This window comes from Chamaea fasciata, unplaced genomic scaffold, assembly GCF_029207755.1.
Source record: "Chamaea fasciata isolate MVZ Bird 193981 ecotype frontalis unplaced genomic scaffold, bChaFas1.0.hap1 SCAF_4, whole genome shotgun sequence".
NCBI classification, from domain to species: domain Eukaryota; kingdom Metazoa; phylum Chordata; class Aves; order Passeriformes; family Sylviidae; genus Chamaea; species Chamaea fasciata.
This window is the reverse complement of record NW_027094089.1, coordinates 3351288-3376456: the sequence shown is the minus strand read 5'-3', so window position 1 is coordinate 3376456 and position 25169 is coordinate 3351288. Positions and strand designations below refer to the sequence as shown.

Here is a 25169-nt window from a genome sequence, read left to right as displayed (position 1 = left end):
CCCATCTACCCTCCAGGCCATATCTGCTGTTAATGGGCCATCGAGGTTCACTGCATGGCTGATATAATTACATCATCCCATTGGGAGATGCTCCACCCAGGGGGAGGAGCCAAGCATTCCTAGCTGGATAAAACCTGAGCTTCAGAACACGACGACAGCCTGTTTCCACTGGATTCCCAGAGGAAGATTTGACCCATCTCACCACCACTGGACCCTTCTACGGAATCATCTCTGCTCCAAGAGAACTACATCTCTCACTCCAAGAGGGCTTGACTGGATTTCTACCAACACTCTGACCAACAGGGTATCAGGATGTATTCTGACTCTATCAGTGTTTTCTTTTTTGTTTGCTTTTTTTGTTGTTTATTTGGGGGGTTTTTTGTTGTTGTTGTTTGTTTTGGGTTTGGGGTTTTCTTTTGGTACTACAACTTTTTAATTTTTCCTATTCCTAGTAAAGGAATGTTATTCCCATGTACTTGCCTGAAATCCCTTAATTTCAAAATTATAATAATTCGATAATTCGGAGGGAGGGGGTTTGCATTCTTCATTCCAAGGGAAGCTCCAGCCTTTCCTGGCAGACACCTGTCTTTCCAAACTAAGACATAGAGCCATCTACCAACTCCCTATTAATGAAAGGAAAAAACAGGGCTCCTCCAGCAATTCTGGCAGGTGTTTCTTGTTAGAAATTTGATTTGCTCTGTGTGTGACCATACAGAATTATGATCTGACATCAAAATCAGCCAAGGTAGGTGAAGGTTGGGGGCCAGGTGCAATATTATACTGCAACCCATGCTGTGCTTCACAGATCTGTACTGTAAGGACATCTAACAACCTAACACCATGCCCCTACCTGCTTATATTTGATGCTATGCCCTAAACATATCCGTTATTTTACAATCTAGCAGGTACCATTTCCTGTATCTGACAAAATAAACATGACAGATTTTTCTTCAATGCCCTTTGGTAATTTTGGACACTACCACCTCTTGAGACTTGACAGAATTGCAGCACAAGGCAACACGGCTGCACTTGGTTACCTTGAAATACTTGCCCACATGAAGAGCCACCAATCCCATGCAATCCTCCCATGCAAACTCACCTTCTCTGAATGCTGCTGCCAGCAGTGGAGCAGCCTGTGGAGTTTCTCCAGAATCAGGTTTGATAAGTAGGTGAGGTTCTATATGGACATCCCCAAACCCACACAGATCTCCCAGTTCTGCATAGATATGCAACTTTTCTTCCAAGTAACTGCAGATTTGCTGGTCCAGGTTACTCAGTGATTCTGCCAACCAAAATTGAACAGTGTAAAATTGAAGATTGTATTATCATTTTTTATCATCAGGGAAATCGTAGTTCCCATTTACCTTTCTCATATTTATTCTGTGTCGAGAGTGCTAATTCAAGTTAAAGAATTAGATACTTCTTTTTTTATTTATTTTTTTAATTAATTAGGCTACTTCTTTTAAGTAGCCAGGACTCAAATTCATCCAAGTTCATCCCACAGTTTATTCAAATGAAAGCTAACAGACAGCTTGGCAGAGTCTAGGCCAAAGCCCTCCCCTGATGAGGTGGCTTTGGCTGCCCTCTCTGGCCCTCATTACTCCTGTTGCACTTACAACAACATGTCAGTTCTACCTCCTGGAAAAGCACTTGGCTCATGTGTGTTAATAATTCAGGGTCTCAACATCAAAGAAGACCTACTTTCAGCAGAGGATGCCCTTCCCTGTGCCTCTCAGTAGGATAGACATTGCTGCAATTTCTCTCCTTACAGCAGTATAAAGATGTGGGAGTTAGGTGTAGGGGCACCAAGGAAGTAGAATTTATTCCTATTAGCTATATTTGCAGATAAAAACAATAACAGCAAAGGACAAGGTGCCATAAACAAGCACAAAGCCACACAACTTTGAAGATTCAAAGTATTTTCACAAACTCAGGTATTTCACTCCAACCTGGTCCTGATGCAAATCTGTGAAATTCAGTGTTTGTTTTGAAAACAACCTTTTTTTTTTTTTTTCTTTTTTAGTTTTAGTAATGTAGCAGAAACATTGAAGTGTTTGGAGAAAACATGCTTCTCTTTCACTGCATTCACATTATACCATCAGACCACCCCATCTGTGTCTGCTGTGACTGTGCTTGTTGAGCCACCTTGAGTGCACCAGACAGTATGAGTGCATGACTAATTCATTCTGAATTCTGAGGATGCCAGAGGTCCCAGAGCGACAGGAAAAAAAACCACACCTTGATATTTCTGAATTCTGTATGCCTTGGCCTCAGCAATACGTCTGTCCTCATCAGATTCACTCATTTTTACCTCTTCTTCTTCCTCTGGACATCTTCACAGATAAAAGACAAAGGTGGATAAAAAAAAATTGCAAATTGTCTATTCATCTTCAACACAATGTTACATTCATAACAAACAGAACACAACACCAGCACCTTTTGCAACAATCCAGAAACATGCCATTTTTCTGCTTCTTTATAGACCAGTAAGTGGGCATCAAGCAGGCTGAAAGACTTCTTTATACTCTGGCAAGGCTGCACTGCACATCAAGAGAGGGGCTGGGGCAGACACACAGGTCTGCTGTCCCAAGCATAAGCTTGGACCCTATCAGAAGCAGTATTTTCCCCACCATTCTTAATGAGTTGATTTGCAATTTCCTCAAAATAGTTGTACGGACACCTGCAGGGCTCCGGAAGGCAGCCAGTGCCAAACGCAAGGGAAGATTGGTAAGGATGTCTAATGAGGAAGAGAAAGGGTCTGCTGATTCAGTCTGGGAAACCAGAAGGAATATGGGAAGTGTGGCAGGAGTGATGAAGAGGTTTTGGCACCTTGAGCTCAGGGGAAAACCCAAACTCACAGATGGACCCAGTGCAATGCAGAACAAAGAACGTGCTGCCATGAATATCCAACCAACCTCCCATCGGTGTTGGACTACCAGCATGAAAACCAAACCCCTTTTTCCCTACCTTTCCGCTGCCTCTTGGATATGCCTCATCCAACTGTTACGTTCTTCTTTGGAGCTGGTATGAATCTCATACATCTCAGGCCCTGAAGATGAAGCACTGATCAGAAACATCCCCCTTTCTTCATTGGCTACTTCTCTTACTATGAGCTTCTGAAGGGAGATAACTGAAGGTTTCTGGTCCTGGAGGAAACAGTCAAAGCACACAAATAATAAATTACCTTCTTATAAAACACCACACTCTAGGAAGACCATGATTTTTCAATTCATTGGACTAACACTACTCCTGGTATAGTCAGACTACTGAAAGTTTTGAGTAATCAGACGTCCTTTTAAACTATTCTTTAAAACATGCTACACTTTTAATGAGCAAATTAAGCACTAGGTATGTGCTAAAAAGAAAATCTCAGAGGCTCAATGATACTGAGATACAATATTCATAAAATGTTTATATTTCTATAGTTTGGTAACTTCTTTCTATGACCTGTCATATCTTTTATGTGTGTTTACTACCATATTTTCAGTAACAATTGTTCTTCTGTTTGCTTTATGGAACAAAAAGTTAAAATTTATATTAAACAACTGAAAGAGCCTGCATTACTTCCCACCTTCGCAGTCATGTAAGATACAAAATTAAAGATACAATTCTGTTATTTTCATCCTTCTCCAAAAAATTATTTACTTTTGAAAACAATCCTTATTTGCTATATACTGATATATTGCAGTTCTGAACACAATGCCAGGATTTTAGAAAAAAAAAGTTATGTGGGAATGAGCTTGATAAGGACCTAATTTTTGAGAAATATACAAAGAAATGTGCAATGTGTTCAAATATCTGATAATATACTCACAACAGCTGCAAAGATGTATTTTTGATCCTTTTCTTGTAAGAACAGTAGTACATCAGTTAGGAGCAGAGCTAAGGTGTCTTAAAATCAGGAAAGGAAAAGAATGTCTTTTAATTAAAATCAGTGCAGTGAGTGTTATTATAATTCTTACTTTATAAAGGGAGAAGCCCCAATGAAGAAATATCTTGTAGAATCCTACAGTAAACTAAACAGGAAATATCTGAATTAGACCATGGTCTGCATGAAGCACTTGCACATCCCTGCTTTGTATCTCTCAGGAAAGTGCACCATGCTGGAGCACAGACCCAGGGAAAGAAAAAATCCTTGCACCAATGGCAGTACAGCTTCCCTAAGCTATTCACCTGACAAAGATTATTTCACATAACCTTGCTTTTTCTGTGCTGTTGCATACACTCACAGCACAGTACTGCACTGGTAAAAGTGTTTCTAGAACAATGATCAACAGACAGCTTTATAGAGTTGAAGAGTAAACACTAGTAGGCTCCCAAAAAACTCCAACCTCTAATACATCATTAACACCAAAAGTCAAAATCTGAGCTTGCATGTAAAAATTGTGCTCCAGCCAAATGTGGCTTCAGAATTTCTTTTCTATTACGGATGTCTCATTATCTCTGAATTGTTAATGACCTATTTTCAATGGCAAGCACTGTGAACAATAAAAATTTAGAAGTCAAAGCACTGTATTATGAAATGAAATTGAAAAGCAAAAAAAAATGGAAGGAGGGGCTGGAAGAAGAAATGCAGATGGCATTTTATGTGCACTTATGTTCCAATGCAGATTACTCACAAACCACGGCAGCTTCTGGAACTGATCATCCAGAAATTAGTGGGACATTTGCAGTACCATTACCTCAGACACTTATTTGCAATGGAGCACAAGAAAGTATTTTCATTCTTTAACCAGTCTTTGAATGTTATTTGCAAATAAAGAGTTAAAGGACCTTACTGCTCAGGTGAAATACCTTTGAACCGACCAGTCGCTGTCTTCCAATACACTAAACCTTCATGAAGAAGTATCCTCTCTTTCCTCATCAAGTCTTGCTTCCTAAAAACATGGCCATTTTTCATCTTTGTATATGTTTTGTTTTCAGTTCTACAGAGAATTTCCAACAGCTTTTGCTTTTTCTCATACTCATTCACTTTCAAATCTACTGCTGTTATTACATCCTTAATTAGACGAAGGGCTTTGCACAGGTCTTTATGTTCTTCTGTTCCTTCTGTATGAAATAAAAAATAAACAACATGACACTAGTCAGCATGTTCAAGAGAAGATATAATGCCTTATTTTTTTGGAAACAATCAGCATGATGCAAAGCTTGAATTGATGAATTTGTTAATTTAAGTTGAACCTTGCAACCATCTTACTAGAATTATTGAAGGTATATACCTTTGTTTGACTCAGCTATTAAAAAATGATCAGTACCTCAGATTTATTCATTAGCCAAAACAACACGTTGGATAGTTTCTGACATATTTATGAGGTGCAAGCACTTAAAAAAAATTAGCAGCTAAGTAAATCATAGAGTGTATTATTTTTCTGGCTAAGCAAAAGAGCCCATGAAACAGGATTGCAAGTACAAAGGCTTTGCATTGTATATTCAACTTTCTACAATGCTCATTTACTGCTCTTTTGTGGGGCAATATCTATAAGTAAATAGTAATTGTAAAATGTTCTACTAAGTTCCAGAAGGCATTCAAGCTTTGCCTGAAAAAACAGAGAGTAATTTACAAAATGTTTGCCTAGTCCTACTTTGAAAAGATTCCTCCAGAATTGATTCCAAAGGAACAGATGTGTATCTGAGTGAGTTCACATACTTTAGTCAAGGTCTTTTCCTAAAACAAGTATTCTCTTTTGGACTTCTATGGCCTACCTGGCTGGAACTTCAGAAATCTTCACAATCCAGCCTTGACAAGACCAGACAGCCCTGTTCAGGTGACATTTGCCTGAGCACTAGGTATTTATGTCACTCTGGATATATCTCAACAGAGCACTGAATTTAATCTTTTGTGATATTTCAGCTGTGCAAACTCCTTATGTTAGAAATGGGCTAGGATTTCAGACATGAAGCAACACTTTAGCTTTTACTCACCTTTTGAGTACTGCAATATCCTTTCAACCAGAACAGGGTATTTGGTGATCCGCTGGGTGACGAGCAAAATGCATTCAGGGATTCCTCGGCGTCGTGCCAACAGGTTACTATTCCTCAGCTGCACAGATACAAATACATACCTTAAGCAGTAAATTACATATTAAACCACCAATTGACTAATAAGAAATATGATCTAAAAGCATTAGAATAAGTTAAAACAAATGCTGGGTAATCTGAACCATCCCCAAGGAACAGTTGCTGTGCTGAGGGATGAGGCGTACTGTAACAGAAACATGTGTGTAATACACACTAGATGCCAAAGCATTCGAAAATTTGAAAGAAAACTGTGATTTATCAGCTCACTAGTTAAGGAGGAAAAACTTCTGGCATTTTTACTAGCCATTAAAAGTGAGTTACTGAATATAATTTCCAACCCTAAATCTAAGTAATAGCTATATATCTTTTTTCCTGAGCGTTTTGTCAATAGTGCTCATGATTACACATTAACTTACTTTAATAAAATTCTGGAACTTCTTGTTTTGTTGCAGCTCTTTGAAGAGATTAACAGCTTCTTTCTGATGGCCACAAAACTCTCCATATATTTTCTCCATTTTAGTTGCATTTTCCTCTGAAAACTGAAGAAATTAATAAGTGAATTGTGCTAAACATTCTGTCTGACAAGAAAGTGTATACCTTTAACTAGTGTATTTTGTACAAATAGGGAATTTTTACATTACTGATTTATCAAGTCCTCTGAATTTCACTAACAAGCCCTGCCACTACAGAATGAAAATAGGCTAGCTACTTTTAGGAGCAAGAAGAGGAACACAGACTGGAGAGAGCACAAGCAACCTCCACTGTAGTCTTGCCAGTAACAGCTAGAACATCACAACAGCATTTCCTTCACCTTATTTCAAACACAATCCTGTGAGGTTCATTTACTTTTGTCTTACCTCCACATTGCTTCTAGACAAGGTTTTTATTTCAGTGGAGTAAAAACAGACTGACCAATGGTGAAAAGCTACATCTCCCTTCCACAAGGAACTGAAGTGTGAATGCCAAGCCATCAGTTAGCTATTCTTTGGCCACAGGAAACACCTTGCAACCACCCCTTCCCTAGTGGGCAGTATCCTGGGATGTAACAGGCCAGATCACTACAAGAAATTAATGGTTAGTTTCTTTTCCATCATTGGTTCTTCACATCTCAGCTCAGCTGATAAAAAAGTGAATCCATTGCTTCCATTTTTTGCAGTCCATAGTATGACAGCAGCCTTCTACTGCAAATATGACCAAGTTCATCACTTTCCTTGTGACTCATACCACATACAGAGTAGTCCACCCCAAGTTCATCACAGTTACTGACAATAATCATATTTTTTTGCATTGCTGAGTATCAGGGGAGGACAGGTTTTGAATCTTTTTGAGGCAACTGTAACTGTCTTCTTGCACACAAAAATTTGGAGTAAAAAAAAAAAGTTTAAATTTGGAACCCTGAGCACTTAAAGCATTAACAGAACTGGTGCTTCTACCTGCTGCACAAGGATGTCTCCAATTCTGCTGATGACAAAATTACGCTCACTCCCTGCCTCACATGATTCCTGCCGTCTGTCCTTCATTCTGCAGAAGAATTGCCTGTGCATCTCCAGTAGCTCATCTAAGCAAGGAAATATTCTGTCTACCATGCTGTGGTCAAGCTGCAGTTCTTCCTTCATCCCTTTCCTGAATATTTCAGACATAATGAACAGGGTACGGATGTGATGTACTTCTGTTTGCATCAGCTCTGCGGTACAAAAGAAAAAAAGCATACTGTAGTAATCACCTGAATATTTTACACGCCTTCTAAGATAGACTTTAGTCTATCAAATACACAGTTATAATTCCTTTTTCTGTGTGAGCCTCAAACCTAACAGATTATGTCAGTAGGAAGACTAAATTTATCTGGCTCTGACACAATTCTCTCTGTATCCCACTGAACAAGCTGTGGTTGTAATTGCTTGAGCTGGTGATCAGATGAGGCCCCTTCCAATTTCAACCATTCTGTGAACAGGCTAGGCATGTCTCTGGTACCCACTGCTATTCATTTCCTTAGTTCTAGGAGACACTGCAATTTGTGATAAAAATGTTCTGTGATCCTTCTTGTTGTTTTGAATTGAAGCATTCATTCTTCTGGACATAAAGTAGGTTCCCTCTCTATTTGATACACCAAATTGTGTTTAAACATTTGAAATACTGACCAAATATGACATCCTGCCGCTTGACGACATCCTTTTCTTGCTGGCTGCAGAACAGAGGATCCACAACAAGACTCCAGGACTCTGCCTCAAACTCTTCTGCATCTGTGCAGAGACCAGTCCACTGAGACAAATCCACATCATCTATGACAAAATTTATATTTCTTTAACATCACACATATAAAGAGTAAGGGAAGTCCCCTGGCACATGCAGATCTATTCATATAGTAAGGGGAATAGATTAAGTAAGGGGAATATTCTTTCCTCAGATTAAATCCTTTTTATAACTCTTTGCTTGAAGAAACCTTTTAAAATTTAAAAATAAAATCCAGCATTTCCAATAGCAGATGTCCAATGAGTGGTATGTGCGCCATCCTATGTGAGTGAAAGCCCTTCAGCTTTCAAATTCAGTCTCACACCTAGCTACAAAAAATATATATATCTATTTGCTTCATAAGGCTGTGTAGCTACTGTAAGTACACAGCTCACCAGTAGGAGTTAAGAATTTGGGCTACTGAGGAAATACATGTGTTGCAGGTTTACAGTTTGCAATGGACACTGTCAGCAGAGTCAGCTGGATGAATGCAAAAGAAAAGTGTATTACTGTTCTGTTTCTGCAAGGATGCCAAGTACATTTATCCCTACTACTTTAAAATGTTAATGACATACTAAAATATTCTAAAAGTTATAAAATAGTTCATTATAAGGAAGAAAGGGAAAGTTCTCTTTTAAGACTAATGTGTTTGATTTCAATGTTTTAATGAAGGACACAACTGTAATTATCAAAAACAAGTGCTCTACTTTGAGAAGATGAAGTGTCTTCTTAAATCGGCTAAGGAGTTTCTCTGGTTTTCACTTTCCAATAACAGTTAAAAGATGGAACATCTGTGCAATATTCTCACCTTCCATCATAAATGCATCCATTGAAGAAAAGGTCCCTAATGTTTGTAACATCTCTTCAGACTGTGACTTCAACCTCCAGGTGCTAGTCTCAGAGTCTTGTTCAGAAAATTGTGTAGTTCTTCTGCAGCAGAAATTAAAAAAAATACCACATTTATTTCAAGGTTTAAATTTTCCTAGAAATGCTGAAGGGTGTATTTTGCATAGTCCATTGGCAACTGCCCCTCTACCTTTCCAAACTGGCACTGGGGACACTTTTGGACAAGAGGAAGGGCTGCTGTGAGGCTTCCCTCTTTCCAGGAGGCAGTCCAATAGGCACAGAGAAAGAAGGATGCACTGAGGATAGCACCATCTGTGAAATGTCTCCAGGCAGGGAATCTGAGAGGCAAAGCACAACGCAACATTTTGACAAACAATGAGTTTGTCATTGTATTGACAGAGTATGTCATCAACAGCACATTTATGATGAGAAATCCTATCTGGTGCTCTTATTGACCTACACCACACATCAAGAGTGTCCACTTGCCAAGGTACACAACCACAATGCTCTCTCGCAGAATATAAAAATAATTACCATTCAATAAGATATTATCAAATCATACATGCTCTACAGGTGTGCAAATACTTGTGCACCATGATAAATAACATAGACAGAACAGACTACTTTTTGGTTTTGTTTGCACTGAAAATATAGTAAATTCACACTCATTTTAGTAGAGGATGAGTTAATTCAACAGTGATCTCTAAAAAATTCCATTCATAAATCAGAGACACACACCCTTTCTTACAGATACTGAAACAAAAATTAAAAACAGAAAAATGACATGGGAAAGTTCCTGCTGTCAGTGCCATGGTTTTTAATCAAGGCCTACCTTAGAAATGCTAGGTTTATACCTAACTTACTTGTTACGCCAACTTGGAGCTTTTTATTATGGTTTCTCTCCTGGGATTTCTGAAAAAAAGGATTTTTTGGAATCACATAGCTGATAATATACTTCACAGCCAAGTCAGTAACTCATTCACATATACCATCACACAAGGGGCTACAAGAAAGTGGTCCAAAAGTACAGTACTAATTCCTTCCAATAACTAAATTTATTAATTATTGGTAGATAATAATATTCAAAGTAGAATACTATTTGTACTACAATACAAAATTATTTCTTCTAAGCAGACTAAGTTACAACATTCTACTTCTCTATATGAGTATTGCCTGCAAAGGCTGCAAGAAAAGTGCACATTTGGGGCTTTAAATTCAAAAAAGAACAAGGCATTTGTAGTAGCACACTATCTGAAGCACGGGTACAAGAGGCAGAACCACTTCCCCTTCCAAAGTGGACTTTTGCAAAATCTATAGCAAAAGCCTGCTGTGCTTGGGCACGTACTTCACTACAGGCGGGTCAGTGAACATTTCCTGCACTGCATTCTTGCTGAGATGAGTTGGGGGCCCTTGTCTCCTCTTGCAAATAACCCACCATCCCCAGGGACCAAAGCTGTCAGTTCAGCAGTCTTAATTCCAAATGAAAGTTTCCCAGAAATTAGTGCAGGACCATGATGTGAAAATTATAAACAAAATTAAACCCACTTGATTTATGTAGAGTTCAAGGCTTGTTCATGCTAAAGAATCAGTATGGAATCATGCTCTCCATGGAAGTCACCATGATGCAAAACCCAGCCACACCAGAAAGACGCACTCCACTAATGTGAAAATTGACCGGCATCACTGTGGCACATTTCTCTTCAAGTCTCATTTTATTTCTTGAAGGCAGTAGCCTTACACATCTGGTTTTCAAGATGATGTCTTTGTTATGATAACCTCACCATGCATGCATTCCTTCTGAGCAGTTAAAGTAGTATCCATCAGCTTAGTGCTGGTTTTGCCCTGCTCAGAAGCAGCTGAACACTGGGAGCAATTGCCTAGGCAGGCAGCCATGGAGTCTGCTCCTCCAGAGATTTTCCAGAATGGGTGAAACAAACATCTGCCCAAGTTGTTACCTAGAAGTGAGCCTGCCCAAGGGTGAGGAGGTGGATGAGGTCACCTGCCAGAGCCCCTTTCATCTCTGCTTTCCATTACTCCAAACATATGGAATGCCCCCCCAGTACACAAAGGGTTCTTTCTCTCCGGGGTTTTGAGAAGCCTTTCTTTTCAATCTGTTCTGTAACCCTCCAGGCACACCATTTCACAGTCTGAGCCTGCAACCCTTCAAAAATATAAACACTTCTTGAAATTCATTTTCAGCCCCCAAAATAGTTATTCAAGCACAGCATTTGCTTCGTTGCTCACATTAGCCATTCTGACAGCCTTGCAACCCTTCTCATACAGACACAGGGTCTGGGCCGTCTGTGTGCATTTTCTTATTTCCTTCGTCATGTTTCCAGCCCCTTGGAAAGCAAGCATGCTCTGTTAGATCAGTGTAGGAGGTTACCTTAGTGCACACAGAAGAGCACTCCTTGCAGCTTTTATGCACAACCACACTGCAATCTGAAAGAGAAGGTACATTTCAAAGCCTGGCACCAAACAGGGACTCCAGTCTGCAGAAAAGGTACTCAGAGGCTTCAGGTTTTGCTTTTTCAAGTTCACTTACCAAAGTAATCCTCAGGATTCTTTGATGTATGGATCCAGGCTACAAGGAAATTTCTGTCTAACATGCTAGGGCTAGGAGATGCACGAGGTTCTTTCCCAATCTGTTACCTGCTGTCCTTCCTCCCTCTCCCTTGTCAACCTCACCTCATTACATAAAGCAGGTACATCCCAAAGTAGACAAGGTTTCAAACAACACACTAAACCAGGATTTTTCAGAACAGCATTTAGAGCACTGTAAATTCACATGTAAAAACCAGCAGCTACTTACAAGAACACTGCAGTGACTCCTTTCCTAGGAGGGCCTTTTCACAAACCATACATGGGATAACTCCTGGGAAAGTCCCATTTGTAAAATTGTGCCTGGTTGGTTTCTCCTTATTTTTGGTATCTTTTTTTTTTGTCTTCATCCCCAAAAACAGAGACAGGAAAATAAACAAGTTAAATTAATAAGATAAAGTTATTCAATCTTAAAAATAATAAAATATTCTCCTGTAAAACCAAATTATTCTAGAATATTTAATCCCTGTCCTGGAAGACTTGCAACAGCTTACTGTAGTCTTACACCCAATATTGCTGAAGCCCTAAAATCATATAGGCAATACTTTTACTGGCAGCTAGGCCTGGAAGCATTATCAAGGAAGACTGGCAGAAATACTTTTATAAATCTACAAAAAGGGGAGGGATAGGAAACAAAATTTAAGAAGTGTTCTTGATTCATTCCACACACAGGTGTCAACGCCTACATCCTCTACATGTATACAGCTCATACCTCTGCAGATAAAGGTGCAGTTATGCAAATTTAGGTAAGCTGTCTCTAGAAGACATTAAAAACAACATTTTTAATGAATGGTGCAATTTTAATAAATTCTGCCTATTTTTCCAGCACCCTTGTTGGCATAACTATACATATACTTATATCTACTGACTGTTATACTTTAGGAGAACACACAGACACAGGCTGCACCACCAGACATACATGTTCAGGGGCAGTTCTGACACTTGAAGGTACCACCTCAGACAAACACCTTCACATGTGTTCCATGTATGTGAGGATGTCTTGGGGCACAGAAGGGCATGCTAGGGAGCCTGCAAAACCATCAACAGGCCACCTGGAAAGAGCATGTAGGCCAAGCCTGTCTTTCTAGCTGGCTTTTTGATGCCATTAATCTAAAATTAGGGTTAGAATTAAACTACAATGTTATAATCTACTGTTGGAACCCTGGGCACTGAGAATTTTCGAGTTTCTGTGCTGACAGGCACTGACCCCCAAGAAAACACTGCATTCGACCTGAGGCCTTGGAAGAGGCTTCCAAAATTCAGTGACAGAGCTGGGATTATGGGTGTGTAGTTTGAATAGAAGTGTGTAATATCACATGGTGGAAAACTTAGGTTTAAGGTTTTAGAATATAGTAATATCTATAAAGCAAGATGGAAGTTTTAGGGCATAGGCTAAGTCCTTCTTCTTCACCTTCTTCTTCATGAGTTTGGGTGGTATTTTGTAACTGGGTGAGAAAAATCTGCATTGTGGGCCACAGGTGGTTGCTTATTGGGTTAAAAGTAAAAAAAATTTAGGTGTCGTTTCATAATTGACAGTTTATCCTTAAGAGGCCTTGTAGAGAAAGAGATAGAAGCCATTTTTACTTTGTCAGCTACAAGTTCTGTAGAACTCATGGGTTTTGAGACTGTAATATAAATAAGAATTAATAAACATCTGAGTCTGAACACGAAATACCATCACCAGCATTTAATCCTGACTTTGGCAGAAAAGAAGATAAAGCACAACAATCTACCTTCCCATAGTAGGCCTGTTTGACTGTGCAGGCCTCAAATCTCAAACTCTTTAACACTAAGCAGTGTTTACTTATGCAAGAAATCCCATTAACTTCAAATAAAGCAAATTCAACTAATTACACCCTAATGTAGAAGTTTACATACTCAATTATTTTTTGAGAGCAATTCCAAGATCAGGCCTATATCTCCTAATTTTATTTACCAAAGAAAATATTTCTTAAATGTAATTCATACATTTAAATGTTGGCTAAATCACCAAACAGAATTACCAAGGACATCAAAGGAAGGCTGGTTTTTAATATGAAGGCCATTTCAGGTAACCTGCATATGTTTTGAATTTAAAAAAAGAAAAGTGAAAATAGTCCTCCTATGACTTTTGTGGTTTTGTAATAAACAATTTCTCTTTACATAAAAATTCAGCTTCCATCTATAATTCATTCAATTACAGTGACATAATCATACATAATAATATGGACATAAATCCCAAATTACCTTGCGCTTATTCCGTGTGCTGGTCATCCTGTTCATCAGAAAGCTGAAAGTCCGACTCACTTTGTATTTTTCAGACTCATTCTTTGAGGGTGCAACATATTTATTCCATTCCTCTTCCTGACCCCTAAAACAGAGCCCAGTGGAAAAAAAAAATGTTCCTCATTCCACTGGCAACACTTCTTTAATTAACATACAGCAGAATCTGGACAGTGCTTATTTCACCTATGATTTACAATTACATGTTTTGTTGTGGGTTTCACACACCATGAAAAAGATTGCCACCCCTATATAAAAAGAGGTAGCACTTGCCAATGAGCACTCTCAATTGTTACTGTTATACTTTGCACATACATTATATATATGTATATAATGTAGATATTACAAAAGTATAACAAGTTTGCCTAGATTACAGTTGGTATCAAAAGCTCCCCTGCTTTTACTGCAGTGGTCTGGACATTCCTGCAGTGGACAGGAGCCCCAGGAGCAGACAGGAGTCCGTCCCTACTTGGAAGGATTGAGCAGATAGCCCAATCCCTGCTGCGGGATGTGTGCGGTGAGAGCTGGGCTGAGCTTGGCACACGGTTTAGGCATGAGTTCACAGAAGCCACGGGGCTCTACACAGCTGCTCGAAGCCCTCGTGGAAGGTCTCCTGCCCACAGGCCTCCCTAGATGGCATTCTTGCACAGACCTGCTCCCGGCTCTCCGTACCTTTGCTCCCGGCTCTGCTCGGGCAGGGTGCAGGCTCGCTCTGCAAGACACAAACAGCCACAGGGCACTCAGACTGCAAGGTCGTCGGGTTTGTTTGGAACTCGACACCTCCACCAAGCCATCAGCTTACCAAACCACGGGTTTGCAATGTCATTTGGAAATTAGGAAGGCAAAAACATGCATACATACATTAGAAACAGCTTTTTCTAGGTTAAGACCTCTTCCTACGAAGCTTTTAGCAGACGGGATCTGCCAGAACTGAGAAGGGTATCACTTCTGTGATACCAGTCTCTGCAAACAGGCTGTTTTTAAGAACAGCAAAAATCATTTCTTTTGTTTTTCCTAACAACACAGACTTGAATGACTCACCTTTCATATTACTTTTTACATAATAATTTCTGTAAAATATCTTAATCACATTCTTCTAACATTTCCAGTTACACATCTTATGCAGCTTTATCATTAAAAAAATTTTAATCCTCCTAAAGAGGAATCCTATTACTCCTCTAAGTATTGCCTAGGATGTTTAATGTGCTACAGATTTGTACCTTCTACAATTCCATGATCCTATAAAGAGATGACTCAAGGAGATACTTTTCACTAACTCTCTAAAAAGCAAAATAAAAGATAAACAACTCAGTTGGGTTGTTTTGGAAGAAAATAAGCCCAAAACTATAGGGAGCACCACCATTTTCAAATTAAAAGTCACTCCCTTTTGCAGACATTTTTAGCAAAGTTACCACAGGTAGGGTTCAGAAAGATAAGCACTTGCCTAAGTCAAAGCACCAGACTATACTTTCTTTGAAGTTAGACACTGGCTTAAACACTCTTTACTGAATCAGCATCTCTTTGGACAAATCAGCAAGAGCCAGAGTATTTACCAAAGAGGCAGCAAAACAAAAAGGGCATTTCAGTTAGTTGTCAGGCGCAACCTGTGCCACAGGATGCTTCTGTAAGAAACCAGCGCCAGGTATCCATGGGAGATGAAGACAGCCTCATGCAAAAGAGCACTGTGGAGCTGAGACACTGAATCAGAGTGTAGGGGCCTGGAGGAGGGAAGGATCACTGTTAATGAGCACACCATCTCCAGCAGGTACAAATCCTTTACTGTGACAGCCTGGTAATTCCCTCTCAAATCAAGGCAGGTCGTATGTTTTAAACCTGAGCATATTGAAGGCGTCTTTTAAGTGATGTGAGCTGTATGAAAAGCACAGAGTATGCTTTTCACACTTTGCACGGTTTTCAAATATAACCCGTACCCTCACTAAGCAAAGGATGTCTTGTCTTCTAAGTATGAAACTGTGTGTCTGAAAAAAAAGCATGTCAGAAACAAGTCATAAAAATTTACAAGTTTCATGCAGAGACATCTCTGGCTCCACTTGATGAAGTGGATGGGTTTTGCTTCCCAGCCTGTAGATACCACACCCCACCTCTGTTTTAGAGATTCCCTAGGATCTCTGGGAAGCTGGAACCATCTGCCCTGTTTGATGCCTCTTCTGTGTCATCCTAAGCTTCCTCTTGGTCTATGTCAGACACTTAGCAGGAGGCTAGGCCAAGAATCTTCCAAAGAGAGGATCACTGCCCTTGTCTGCATTCATTTTTGTGGCTATTGCTTTCCCTCTTTGTATGCCCTCTCAAGATCAGTGGCTGTATCACGGGCATGACAGAGCTGTAGATGGGAGAAAATTGAGCGGTGATGGTAGGGCTACCTGAGGGCTACCTAACATATGTTGCAATCCTAGAAACTTAGAATTTGGGGGTTTAGTATATAGTAATATATATGAGTCAAGATGGAGGATTTTGGGTGTTGTCTGAGTACTTCTTTCCCTTCTTCCTTCTTCTTCATGGGCTTAGGTGGTTTTCTGTAACTGGGTGAAAAAGACCTGCATTACAGACCTTGGGTAGTCATGATTGGGTCAAAACCATAAATAATGTAGGTGTCACCTTCGTATTGGGTACTTATCACTTAAAAGACCTTGGAGAGTGTAGGGATGCATTTCCCACACCCAGTGGGGGAAAAAAAAATTGTTTTAATGTTTTCCATATAGGGAAAATTTTAGACTCACCCCTTAAGGTAAAGAACCCAGAAACTTCAATATCCTCCTGGCAGTGATTGGCTTAGTGCCAAGAGATAAGCATCTATTGGATATTGTAACCGTTCTTCAAACCCTGTATCTCCCTCTATTGGCTGCAAGCCAGGTTATCCCTCCTAAAACATTCAGTATTTAGGAAGGAGCACAAAAGGAAGTAAAGCTTTTTGGGGTGTCTTAGCAAGGTGTCAGAGATTTCTCAGACACCTGTGTGCGGCTTATCATTTGTTTTCTGTAACATTTGTTATTTTGGTATTTTTCCTTATTAAACCTTTTGATTTACAAAGCACCTCGGAGGAGCAGCCTCGCTCAAATTAATTATAGGCACTTCTCTACAAAGGCTGGACCCTCAGAGATTGATACACTAGCGCCTGGCTTATTATACTCTGGCCACGTGTTCATCTGTATCAGGAGGCAGTTAGAAGCACTCAATTCTACCTCATTTCCCTAGCTTGCTAGTTAAGCTCACAGTACCTGAGCCTGTCAAAACTGTAAATAGATAAGATATAATAAACATTCCAAGTCCAAACTCGACATCTTCGTTTCCCGTGTTATTCATCCTGACCTTGGCAGAGAAGAACAGAAGCCAAAACCGTCACAAACATGCACACTGTTGGGCTCTGTAAAGGAAAGTCATCAGCACTGGGCCTGAAGCAGGCAGGTATTGAACAATGCAAAGCCAGAGAACTGACCTCCGTTTGAATCCCCAACTGCAAAGTCACAAGGAAGGCGATGTCTCCCTGGCAAACCTTTGGGTGAGGAGCAGGAATAGGAGCGTGACCGAATCCCAAACACGGCACATTCCTGTGAGAAATTACAGCAAATCAAACCTCATGTCATTTTGAAATGCAGCAGCAACAGAAACAAAGTAAATGAGGAACAGCCAGCCACTCGCATGAATTTTCTTGACTTCAAGTTGAATTTTTGACAACTTCCTGTGAATTCTAAGGAAGTCTGTCATACTTCCACCATGATAAATTTTTTTGTACTGCAGGAAATTAGTTGTGGGTGCAAGTTAGACTAGGAGACTAAAAGAAAGCTTACATTCTTCTCCAATTTGGTAACAGGTGACATACACACAGTATTGTTGGCCATTATTTCTGATGACCAAACTATCTTCTTTTTCCAAGGAAGGGGCTAATCTTAGTACTTTAATACTTCAAGAACATCTCATGGAGACTTCGGCCATGCCTTGGTAATTATTGATGTCAGAGTTTCCAAAGAAAGGAACTGACTTCTTTCTCTTTTCTCTATGTTGTCTTTTGCTTTTTTCATCATTATTGTATTTGAAAACATTTTCCAGTTACAAAATATCTCAACAGGAAGACTTGAAAGGAAATCCCCTAACTTTTGATATATCATTTACACTTCAATAGAGACTATTCCTAAAACTCCTGTAAAATGCTTGCTTATTGTTTTTTAAAGTAGCCCTACTAGAATTCATGTTTGTGCTGAACTCTTTTTCTCCCTTCATGTAATCATTTGCTGAAGGTCAGAAAAAGTTTTACAGTGGCAACAAGTGGATCTAAAAAACCACAAAGAATCTCTGCAAACAAGAAATAACTCTATGTATGTGTCTGAAGATCTCAGAAAATTAATATCGACAGGATACTTCAGAAAACCATAATGAAGAGATTTACACTGGTCAATGGACAGCCCAACTGAATTTCCCTGAGTTTAGAAATTGTTTTAAGACGAGAAGCAGGCCAGTTTTACACTTTGCAAATCACTACTCTTTCACATAACTAGAGCTGGTTAAACATTTTCTCACTAAATACATTTTGGTTAAAAAATGCTGATTCACTGGACCTGAAATACTTCCTTTGAATCACTCCTGATAAATGGTGTCGTTTTGAAAGCTGGGACAAATCTCTGATGGACACTTCCTTCCCATTGCTGCTTTCTTCCCAGCCCAGCCACACCCAGGGAGTTCTACCTTCACAACTCAGTGTGAGAGGTCTCAGGAGAGACTAGCACTGCCAACTGGGAACTCATCTTTTCCCTTCAGGTTCAAATGTCTCTTGCATAGTTTCAGTGATTTACTTAAAAGGAAAACAGTTCAAACCAAGACAGGATCAAGTACCTTGGGCCGAAGACTGGTAGGAAAGTCCAATCCATCTCTGCTAGAAGCCATAGCCTCTGAAGAGCTGAGGGGAGGGTAGTGAACATGAGATCTGTCTGACACACCTCCACTTCCATTGTCAACCTCAAGGTCATCGAGACTGGAACTGAACAAGACAACAAAGTCTTTAACTTCCTTGAATTCCTCATAGCAGTTTACTTAAACCTTCATGCAACAAGCAAAGACACAGCTGAATCCTCTGAACAATGACAGCCCAAACCACCACAATTATGTCAAGCAAACCATGCCCTGAGGCCTCTCTCAAGTCTGCAGTCCCCCGTAAGGTGCTCAGTTTCTTTGTCCAGGACTCCTCTGACACTGTGTCATGGACCTGCAGTGCAGATATCTGCAGATATCACCCATGATCACACATACTCCCACCACAGCCAGTCACCTCTGGATTATGGCTTTTAGACACGTGTTCAGCACCTCCCGAAAAATGAGATTTTTTTTTTTTTGTTCCACACATGAAGCTGTCTCACTACAAAGAAGATAAGGAGAACTGAGACAAGAAGTGGAACTGAGAGAACTACCTTAGATTTCAGTGCCAAGATATGTGGGTGTAGATGGATATTATATGTGTGTGTGTATTTGGAAGGTTTGACATGGCTGTTCACAGACATATTTTTATCTTCATCTGTGACTTCATGACAGAAGATGGAAGAGAAAAACACCAAAATAGATTAAGGAGGGTCTTGAGATAGTTCATGAGGTTCAGTTCAAAAGATAAACATTTAAAAACATAGAAAGCAACAAGCAGACTGAAAAATCTCTCGCTAAATCAATACGTCAAACACATAGAGACTATTTTATTGGCAAAGGTTCCTGAGCAGGAGAGTGCACTGAGGTTGTTCAGCAGTATCAGAGTTTCTTAGGATGAGTCCTGTTACCTGCAAGAGCAAGTTCATGGTCTTTTCATCAGAGTGACTGGAAGGAATGGTTGACTGCCTGCAATAACATTCCAGCCTTAGAACATAAAACTTTAAATTATGTGTGGTATTTCTAAATAGCCGGAGTTCCTACCAGGGATAATAGCTCAAAAATTCCTTCACACACCACTACTTTTTTGAAGCACATATCTATCTCTACTGTCTGAAATACTTCCTTATTACAATTCTGGAGACAATATTTTGCAATGTTTCTGAGTAATAGCCCACGTGACATCTCAGAAACAAGTTATATAAATGCATTATCAGTTACTGTCACACATTAAAATTGAAAAAGAAGTACATGTCTTTGTCAACAGACAAGCATCCATGACTTACTGTGGTAACTTCTCCAGGGAACTTTTCTGACATAAAAAGCCAGTTTAAAAATAGAATTACACACTATTAGTCTTATTTTATGTGTAATATTTGTATCACTTACATATGTCATATGACATATTAAGGCAAATCACATGTCTCTGCAAATTTATATACACTCCTAAAGTTCTCATACAGGTACCTAACCAAGGTCCTAAAAGGGGTGGGACTATCTAAAAATATGTAAGATAAAAATGTGCCTGTCTAGAGGCATAGGAAGATTATAGTATTCTACATGACATCCCTAAAATTAGCAAGGAAAAAAAAAACCCCAAAACAAAACAAAATAAAACAAATAAACAAAAAAACCAAACACCAAAAAAAAGATTGTGAAAGAAAAACTCTGTCTGGCATTTATTATATTATCTGTGTTAAAGATTCCTCCTAGTTGCAAATGAAACTCAGAATTAAGGAAGAGAAAATTTTATTGCCCACGTTGAATAATAATTGGATGAGCCTTCTATTCCTTACTGTTTTTAGATAGATCTGATGCTCTACCTCCAACTAGCCCTAATATCCTTCAAAGGTGGGAGCAAGATTCAGACTTCCTCTGTCATAAGAGGGAATCTCATCTGTTCAAAGAAGCAATAAAATCTTTTCATCAAGAAAATTTATTGTTAAATCTTTTTAATTTTTAAATTAATTGTTAAAAAACTAATTTTAATGACCTAATTTTAATTTTAAAACTTATTTTAATTTTAATTTTAATGAAAATTATAGTTCCATCTTCAAAACTCTCTGCATTTCTGAAGCCATTTGCAGGAGGGTCTTCAGTCAAATGGCAGCAACGTATCAGCAATGGAGAAGAAAACAGCCTGAACCAATCATAAACAGCAGCTACACTCTGCACTGCATCTTTTGAGATAAGAAAACCTACACAATCAGGAATAACACAGTCCTTCTACAGGCCTCTTTAAAGACTTGAAAGATTCCCAGAGACTTCAACAGATTTTGAACTATTTTCTTAATGGAATTTATAGCTGAGGAGAACCACTGTGACATTCTGTTATCTGTTAAAAATGCCCCAATGGCAGTGACAGTGAAGAACTGACTCTTTCTTTTTATTTTGTAAAGAATATTTGCATACAAGAAATAAAAGTATGAAAGTATCCATTTGCATTCAAAACACATTTACTAAGAAGACAATTTTATATGTTAAAAAAGTCTTCACAGCTATTTTATGAAAACAGATTATTAGGACAATAAATATTAGTGATGTAAACCAGAGAATTCACCCCAATAATACTATTTATTAGTTCAGATTCTGCTTCACCTTTTTAAACAAAAGGTGGTTATAAATAATCCTTGTTCTGGGCATAGCATCAATTCAATTCCATACCTTCTTCTTTTCATGTCAGCATAAAGTTGGCCCCGATCCTTAATAAATCCATGGGTCTTGAATGGAAGATAAGAATCTGCTACATACTGATGAGAAGGTGAAATGGTGTGTCTTGATCCTGCATTTTCTTCTTTTTTTACTGGCCTTTGACTTCCTTCATTCGGGAGATAGATAAATTGATCATTCTCCTCAAGGGAGGGGGATGAAGAGCTCTTAGCCATCAGGACTGAGTTGGTGGGATTCAGACACATTTCACTGCTATCACCATCTCCATGAATGTAGTTAGTCTTTAAGTCTTCAGCCTGCAGGTAAAAAATCAGTGCTGGTAAGACATTTTGTCAGGAAACAAGGACCTGAGAAGTTTGCCATTTTATTTATGGCCACGTATTTTGTGGGTTTTTTCCCCTATTACTTTCTACACCACATTAATTAAGGCAATTCATATGACTAATAGATTCTAGACTTTGCATTACTTTTCTCCCTGGTTAGAGCAGAAATTAATTGGTATTTTCAAGTCTACGGAATTTCTTACTCATATTTACATCTTTTATTAAATGTACTGATACATATATTTATAGATTTTATTAAAAACTACCCTAGAGTTGAGCAAAAAATATGCATAATACATTAGTGTGGGAGACATATGGAAGAGAATTCAAACATTGTGCAATTTAATTTGGAAAAATCAGCCTACACATCATGCACTTTTAATTTTTCAGCACCAGTTTCCTAAGCTTTGATATAAATATACATGACCTGAAACAGAGTTTCTCGAGGGAAGGAAGGGAAAGGACTCTTATTTTTTACCATTAAAAAATTCAGGGCCTGAAGCACCTCTCCTTTTGCACAAAGACAGGAATGGATTTGGGAATTTTATTTTCTCAGGTACAAGGATTGGGATTTAGACTCTAGTTAAAAATAATTCTTTGAATTCCCTGTTGACTCTGCAGAAGACACTAAAATACAGTTCACTGTTAGTCTTTTAGCTAGAGGCAACAGTCCTGTAATAAGATACTGAATCATATTGAAAAGTCACATTGCCAGTTAAAACACTCAATGTCCAAAACAGCACCTGTAAAAAAGCAAGGATAAAGGAAGGATTTCATGAGCCTCCAAAACCCTGGTCTTTCTGATTGCAGACTTCCTCTTTTCCAGTTCCTCTTGAGATGTGCTTTCATCCCCATCTTAATTATGTTTCTCTTAGTTAAAGACAGGAAGAACTGCTGGCACTTTTACAGCAGGCCACATTTGCATTCAAAGACACAGCACATGCAAGTCTGGAAATACTTCTGTTGCGCTGTGCACATGACATGCATGAAGGTGAAATGCTTTTCCCAGCTCTTTTGCAGATGTTCCTCCCTGAAAAGTTATTCCTGTCTGGGCAGTGTTCCTCCTCAGCACCAGAGGGACCCTCTCCAGCAGCCACTCTGGCTCCTGCTGAGTGGTGCTTAAGGGAGATTTTGGCCTCAATCAGCAATTTTAAAAAGTAGAACATGACCACATACTGAGCAAAGGTTAGCAACCCAAGCTGAAGGTCCCCTGAGCAGCACACTTGGGTAACATCTCCATCTGTAATGGAGATGCAGTTCTGCAGCTCTGTCCTTTCCTTCCAACCTTGATATTGCTCAAATTAAAGATTCAAAGACTGCACTTTATAAATTCCCTGATAGCTGCCCACTCATGGGTCATTATCACACACATTCATCTCTTAGATTCATCTCTAATACAGATTACATCTCTTCAGTCCATTTTGAACACACTCAACCTCTGACTTAAAATTCCATCTCAGCTGAGGGAATGGATGTGCATGAACTGGATTTGCAGTGAATGCAGTGGGTGAAGCATTTCAGAGAATGGGGTAGGGACGGGCAGAGGGCAAAGAAGGGGGGGTAAAATCACACTTGCAAAATCTCAGACTTCTAACATTGTCTGATAATTTCTTACTCCTGTATTCCAACTTCCAGGCAAGGGAGAGCCCAAACCAGGTTACAAATAAATAAATCATTTAAAGCATCACTGAAAAATAGCTACATACCACCAGAACCTGGCATCTGTTTAGCTAGACCCAAGCACCAACACATGTTGTGACTAGTCAGATTCATGCCCCTGGCCTAAATTATGGTATCTGAGTGTGACCATGGAAGAAAGATTCCAGGTGCTACACAGTGATGTAAAATATAATTTGGTATGGACACTTTAGGTCATTTCAAGTGTTGGGAATATTAGCCAGGATCTCCAATATCAGAATTTTCCATGACAGTTGTAGGACATCAACTTCACCTTTTCATCAGTTTCTTGTTTTTGTTGACCCTGTAAGCTTTACTGTGAGCTTATAATTAACTTCTGAAATTATCCAGCAAAATTGTGAATGTACATAGAATTCAGAAATCTGAAGTGAGCAAGTAATATTGTAAATGCTTCCCAGAAGGAAGCACATTTGTTTAGCTCAACAAACACACAAAAGGGACAGTGACACCTGCCTTAGAGGTCTTCCTGCAGGCTAGGGAGAATAATTCCTATAATTGACTGAATCTTTTAAAAGAAACCTCATAAAAAAGGTCACAAAATATAGCTGAGTAAGATATTACTGGTTTTGGTTTAGAATTTTATTAATTGATAGCACACCACCGCTGACAGATCCAGAAGATCCTACTATCATGCAAATAAATTAACAGAAGATAAAGAAAAATTAGCCAGAAGATCAATTATAAGCTTACTTGGTCTACTACCATGCAGTTTGCATATACTTCATCACTTCCACTCAGCATGGGAGAAAGTCTGGTTGCAGCAAAGAGAGTAGGGGGAGACTTCAATTTCCTAAGAACATCAAGAGTAGAGTGTCTGTGCTCTGGAAAAAAAAAAGTATGGGAAATTTGCCATCAGATCTCAAATAATTTCCTTCTTTTGTACATATACTGCCATAAAAATGGCTAAGTTAAGCATTAAACACCAAATCTTAGCATTACAATTTGAGTAATATTTGTGCAACTACATCAAAACCTGCTCATCTCATAACTGCCCCCAACATTTGCTATATGTTCAAGGAAGCCTACAGCTGACAAGACTCTCAAGAGTACCACAAAATCATTCACATAACTGAAAAATAAGTGTTCCTCTATCTTGGTTAGCAAAAGCTTTTATTTTCCACCTAAGCTAGAACTTTGCAGAGATTTGTGGTTGCAGGGGGACACAGGACAAGATTAATGGCCTGGTAAGAATTATGCATGATTCTGCTTTTACATTAAATACCTGACATCTGATACATTAAAAAAATGAAATACTGTTCAATTGCAGTCAAATAATGATTCTCTTAAAACATTCTACCTACTGGCAGCCACATAAATACTAATCTTAAATCAAGAAATCAGATTACTGTTCTTGAAACAAAACCAACCAATCAAACAAAAAGAAAAAAAAAAAATAAAAAAAACCCCACAAAACTCCAAAAAAACCCCCAAAAACCCCCAACAAACAAACAAAAAAACCCAATAAAATTGCAAAAGGGATAAAAATAAAATACCACTAATACCACTCTGCCTTTACAGAGTGACAGCAATCCAGCAAGACCTGATCCAGGGACAGAATGTTTAGGATGAATACGGCATGTGATCAGCTTTTGATAATTTTCACCAAAAATCATTAACAGAAATCCATAGTTTGGTTTTCAAAAGTGTGCTCATGACTAC

The 25169-nt window shown here is 38.9% G+C and overlaps 1 protein-coding gene across 3 annotated transcripts in view; it reads right to left on the bottom strand.

The window, feature by feature from the left end:
- The window catches only part of ARHGEF28 (Rho guanine nucleotide exchange factor 28), a 122778-nt gene that overhangs the window by 30529 nt on the left and 67080 nt on the right, over nucleotides 1-25169 (bottom strand). For all 3 annotated transcript variants that reach the window (XM_066180737.1, XM_066180738.1, XM_066180735.1), the window contains 20 exons: nucleotides 24201-24331; nucleotides 21484-21785; nucleotides 18802-18946; nucleotides 17411-17522; nucleotides 14629-14668; nucleotides 13921-14044; nucleotides 11906-12038; nucleotides 11480-11535; nucleotides 9957-10005; nucleotides 9284-9431; nucleotides 9056-9177; nucleotides 8157-8297; nucleotides 7452-7702; nucleotides 6435-6557; nucleotides 5923-6040; nucleotides 4795-5049; nucleotides 3815-3891; nucleotides 2968-3146; nucleotides 2239-2333; nucleotides 1100-1282 (listed from right to left, as the gene is read on the bottom strand). In XM_066180737.1, coding sequence (XP_066036834.1) covers nucleotides 1100-1282; nucleotides 2239-2333; nucleotides 2968-3146; nucleotides 3815-3891; nucleotides 4795-5049; nucleotides 5923-6040; nucleotides 6435-6557; nucleotides 7452-7702; nucleotides 8157-8297; nucleotides 9056-9177; nucleotides 9284-9431; nucleotides 9957-10005; nucleotides 11480-11535; nucleotides 11906-12038; nucleotides 13921-14044; nucleotides 14629-14668; nucleotides 17411-17522; nucleotides 18802-18946; nucleotides 21484-21785; nucleotides 24201-24251 — 2704 coding nt within the window. In that variant the 5' untranslated portion in view covers nucleotides 24252-24331. The remainder of the gene's footprint in view (nucleotides 1-1099; nucleotides 1283-2238; nucleotides 2334-2967; nucleotides 3147-3814; nucleotides 3892-4794; nucleotides 5050-5922; nucleotides 6041-6434; nucleotides 6558-7451; nucleotides 7703-8156; nucleotides 8298-9055; nucleotides 9178-9283; nucleotides 9432-9956; nucleotides 10006-11479; nucleotides 11536-11905; nucleotides 12039-13920; nucleotides 14045-14628; nucleotides 14669-17410; nucleotides 17523-18801; nucleotides 18947-21483; nucleotides 21786-24200; nucleotides 24332-25169) is intronic.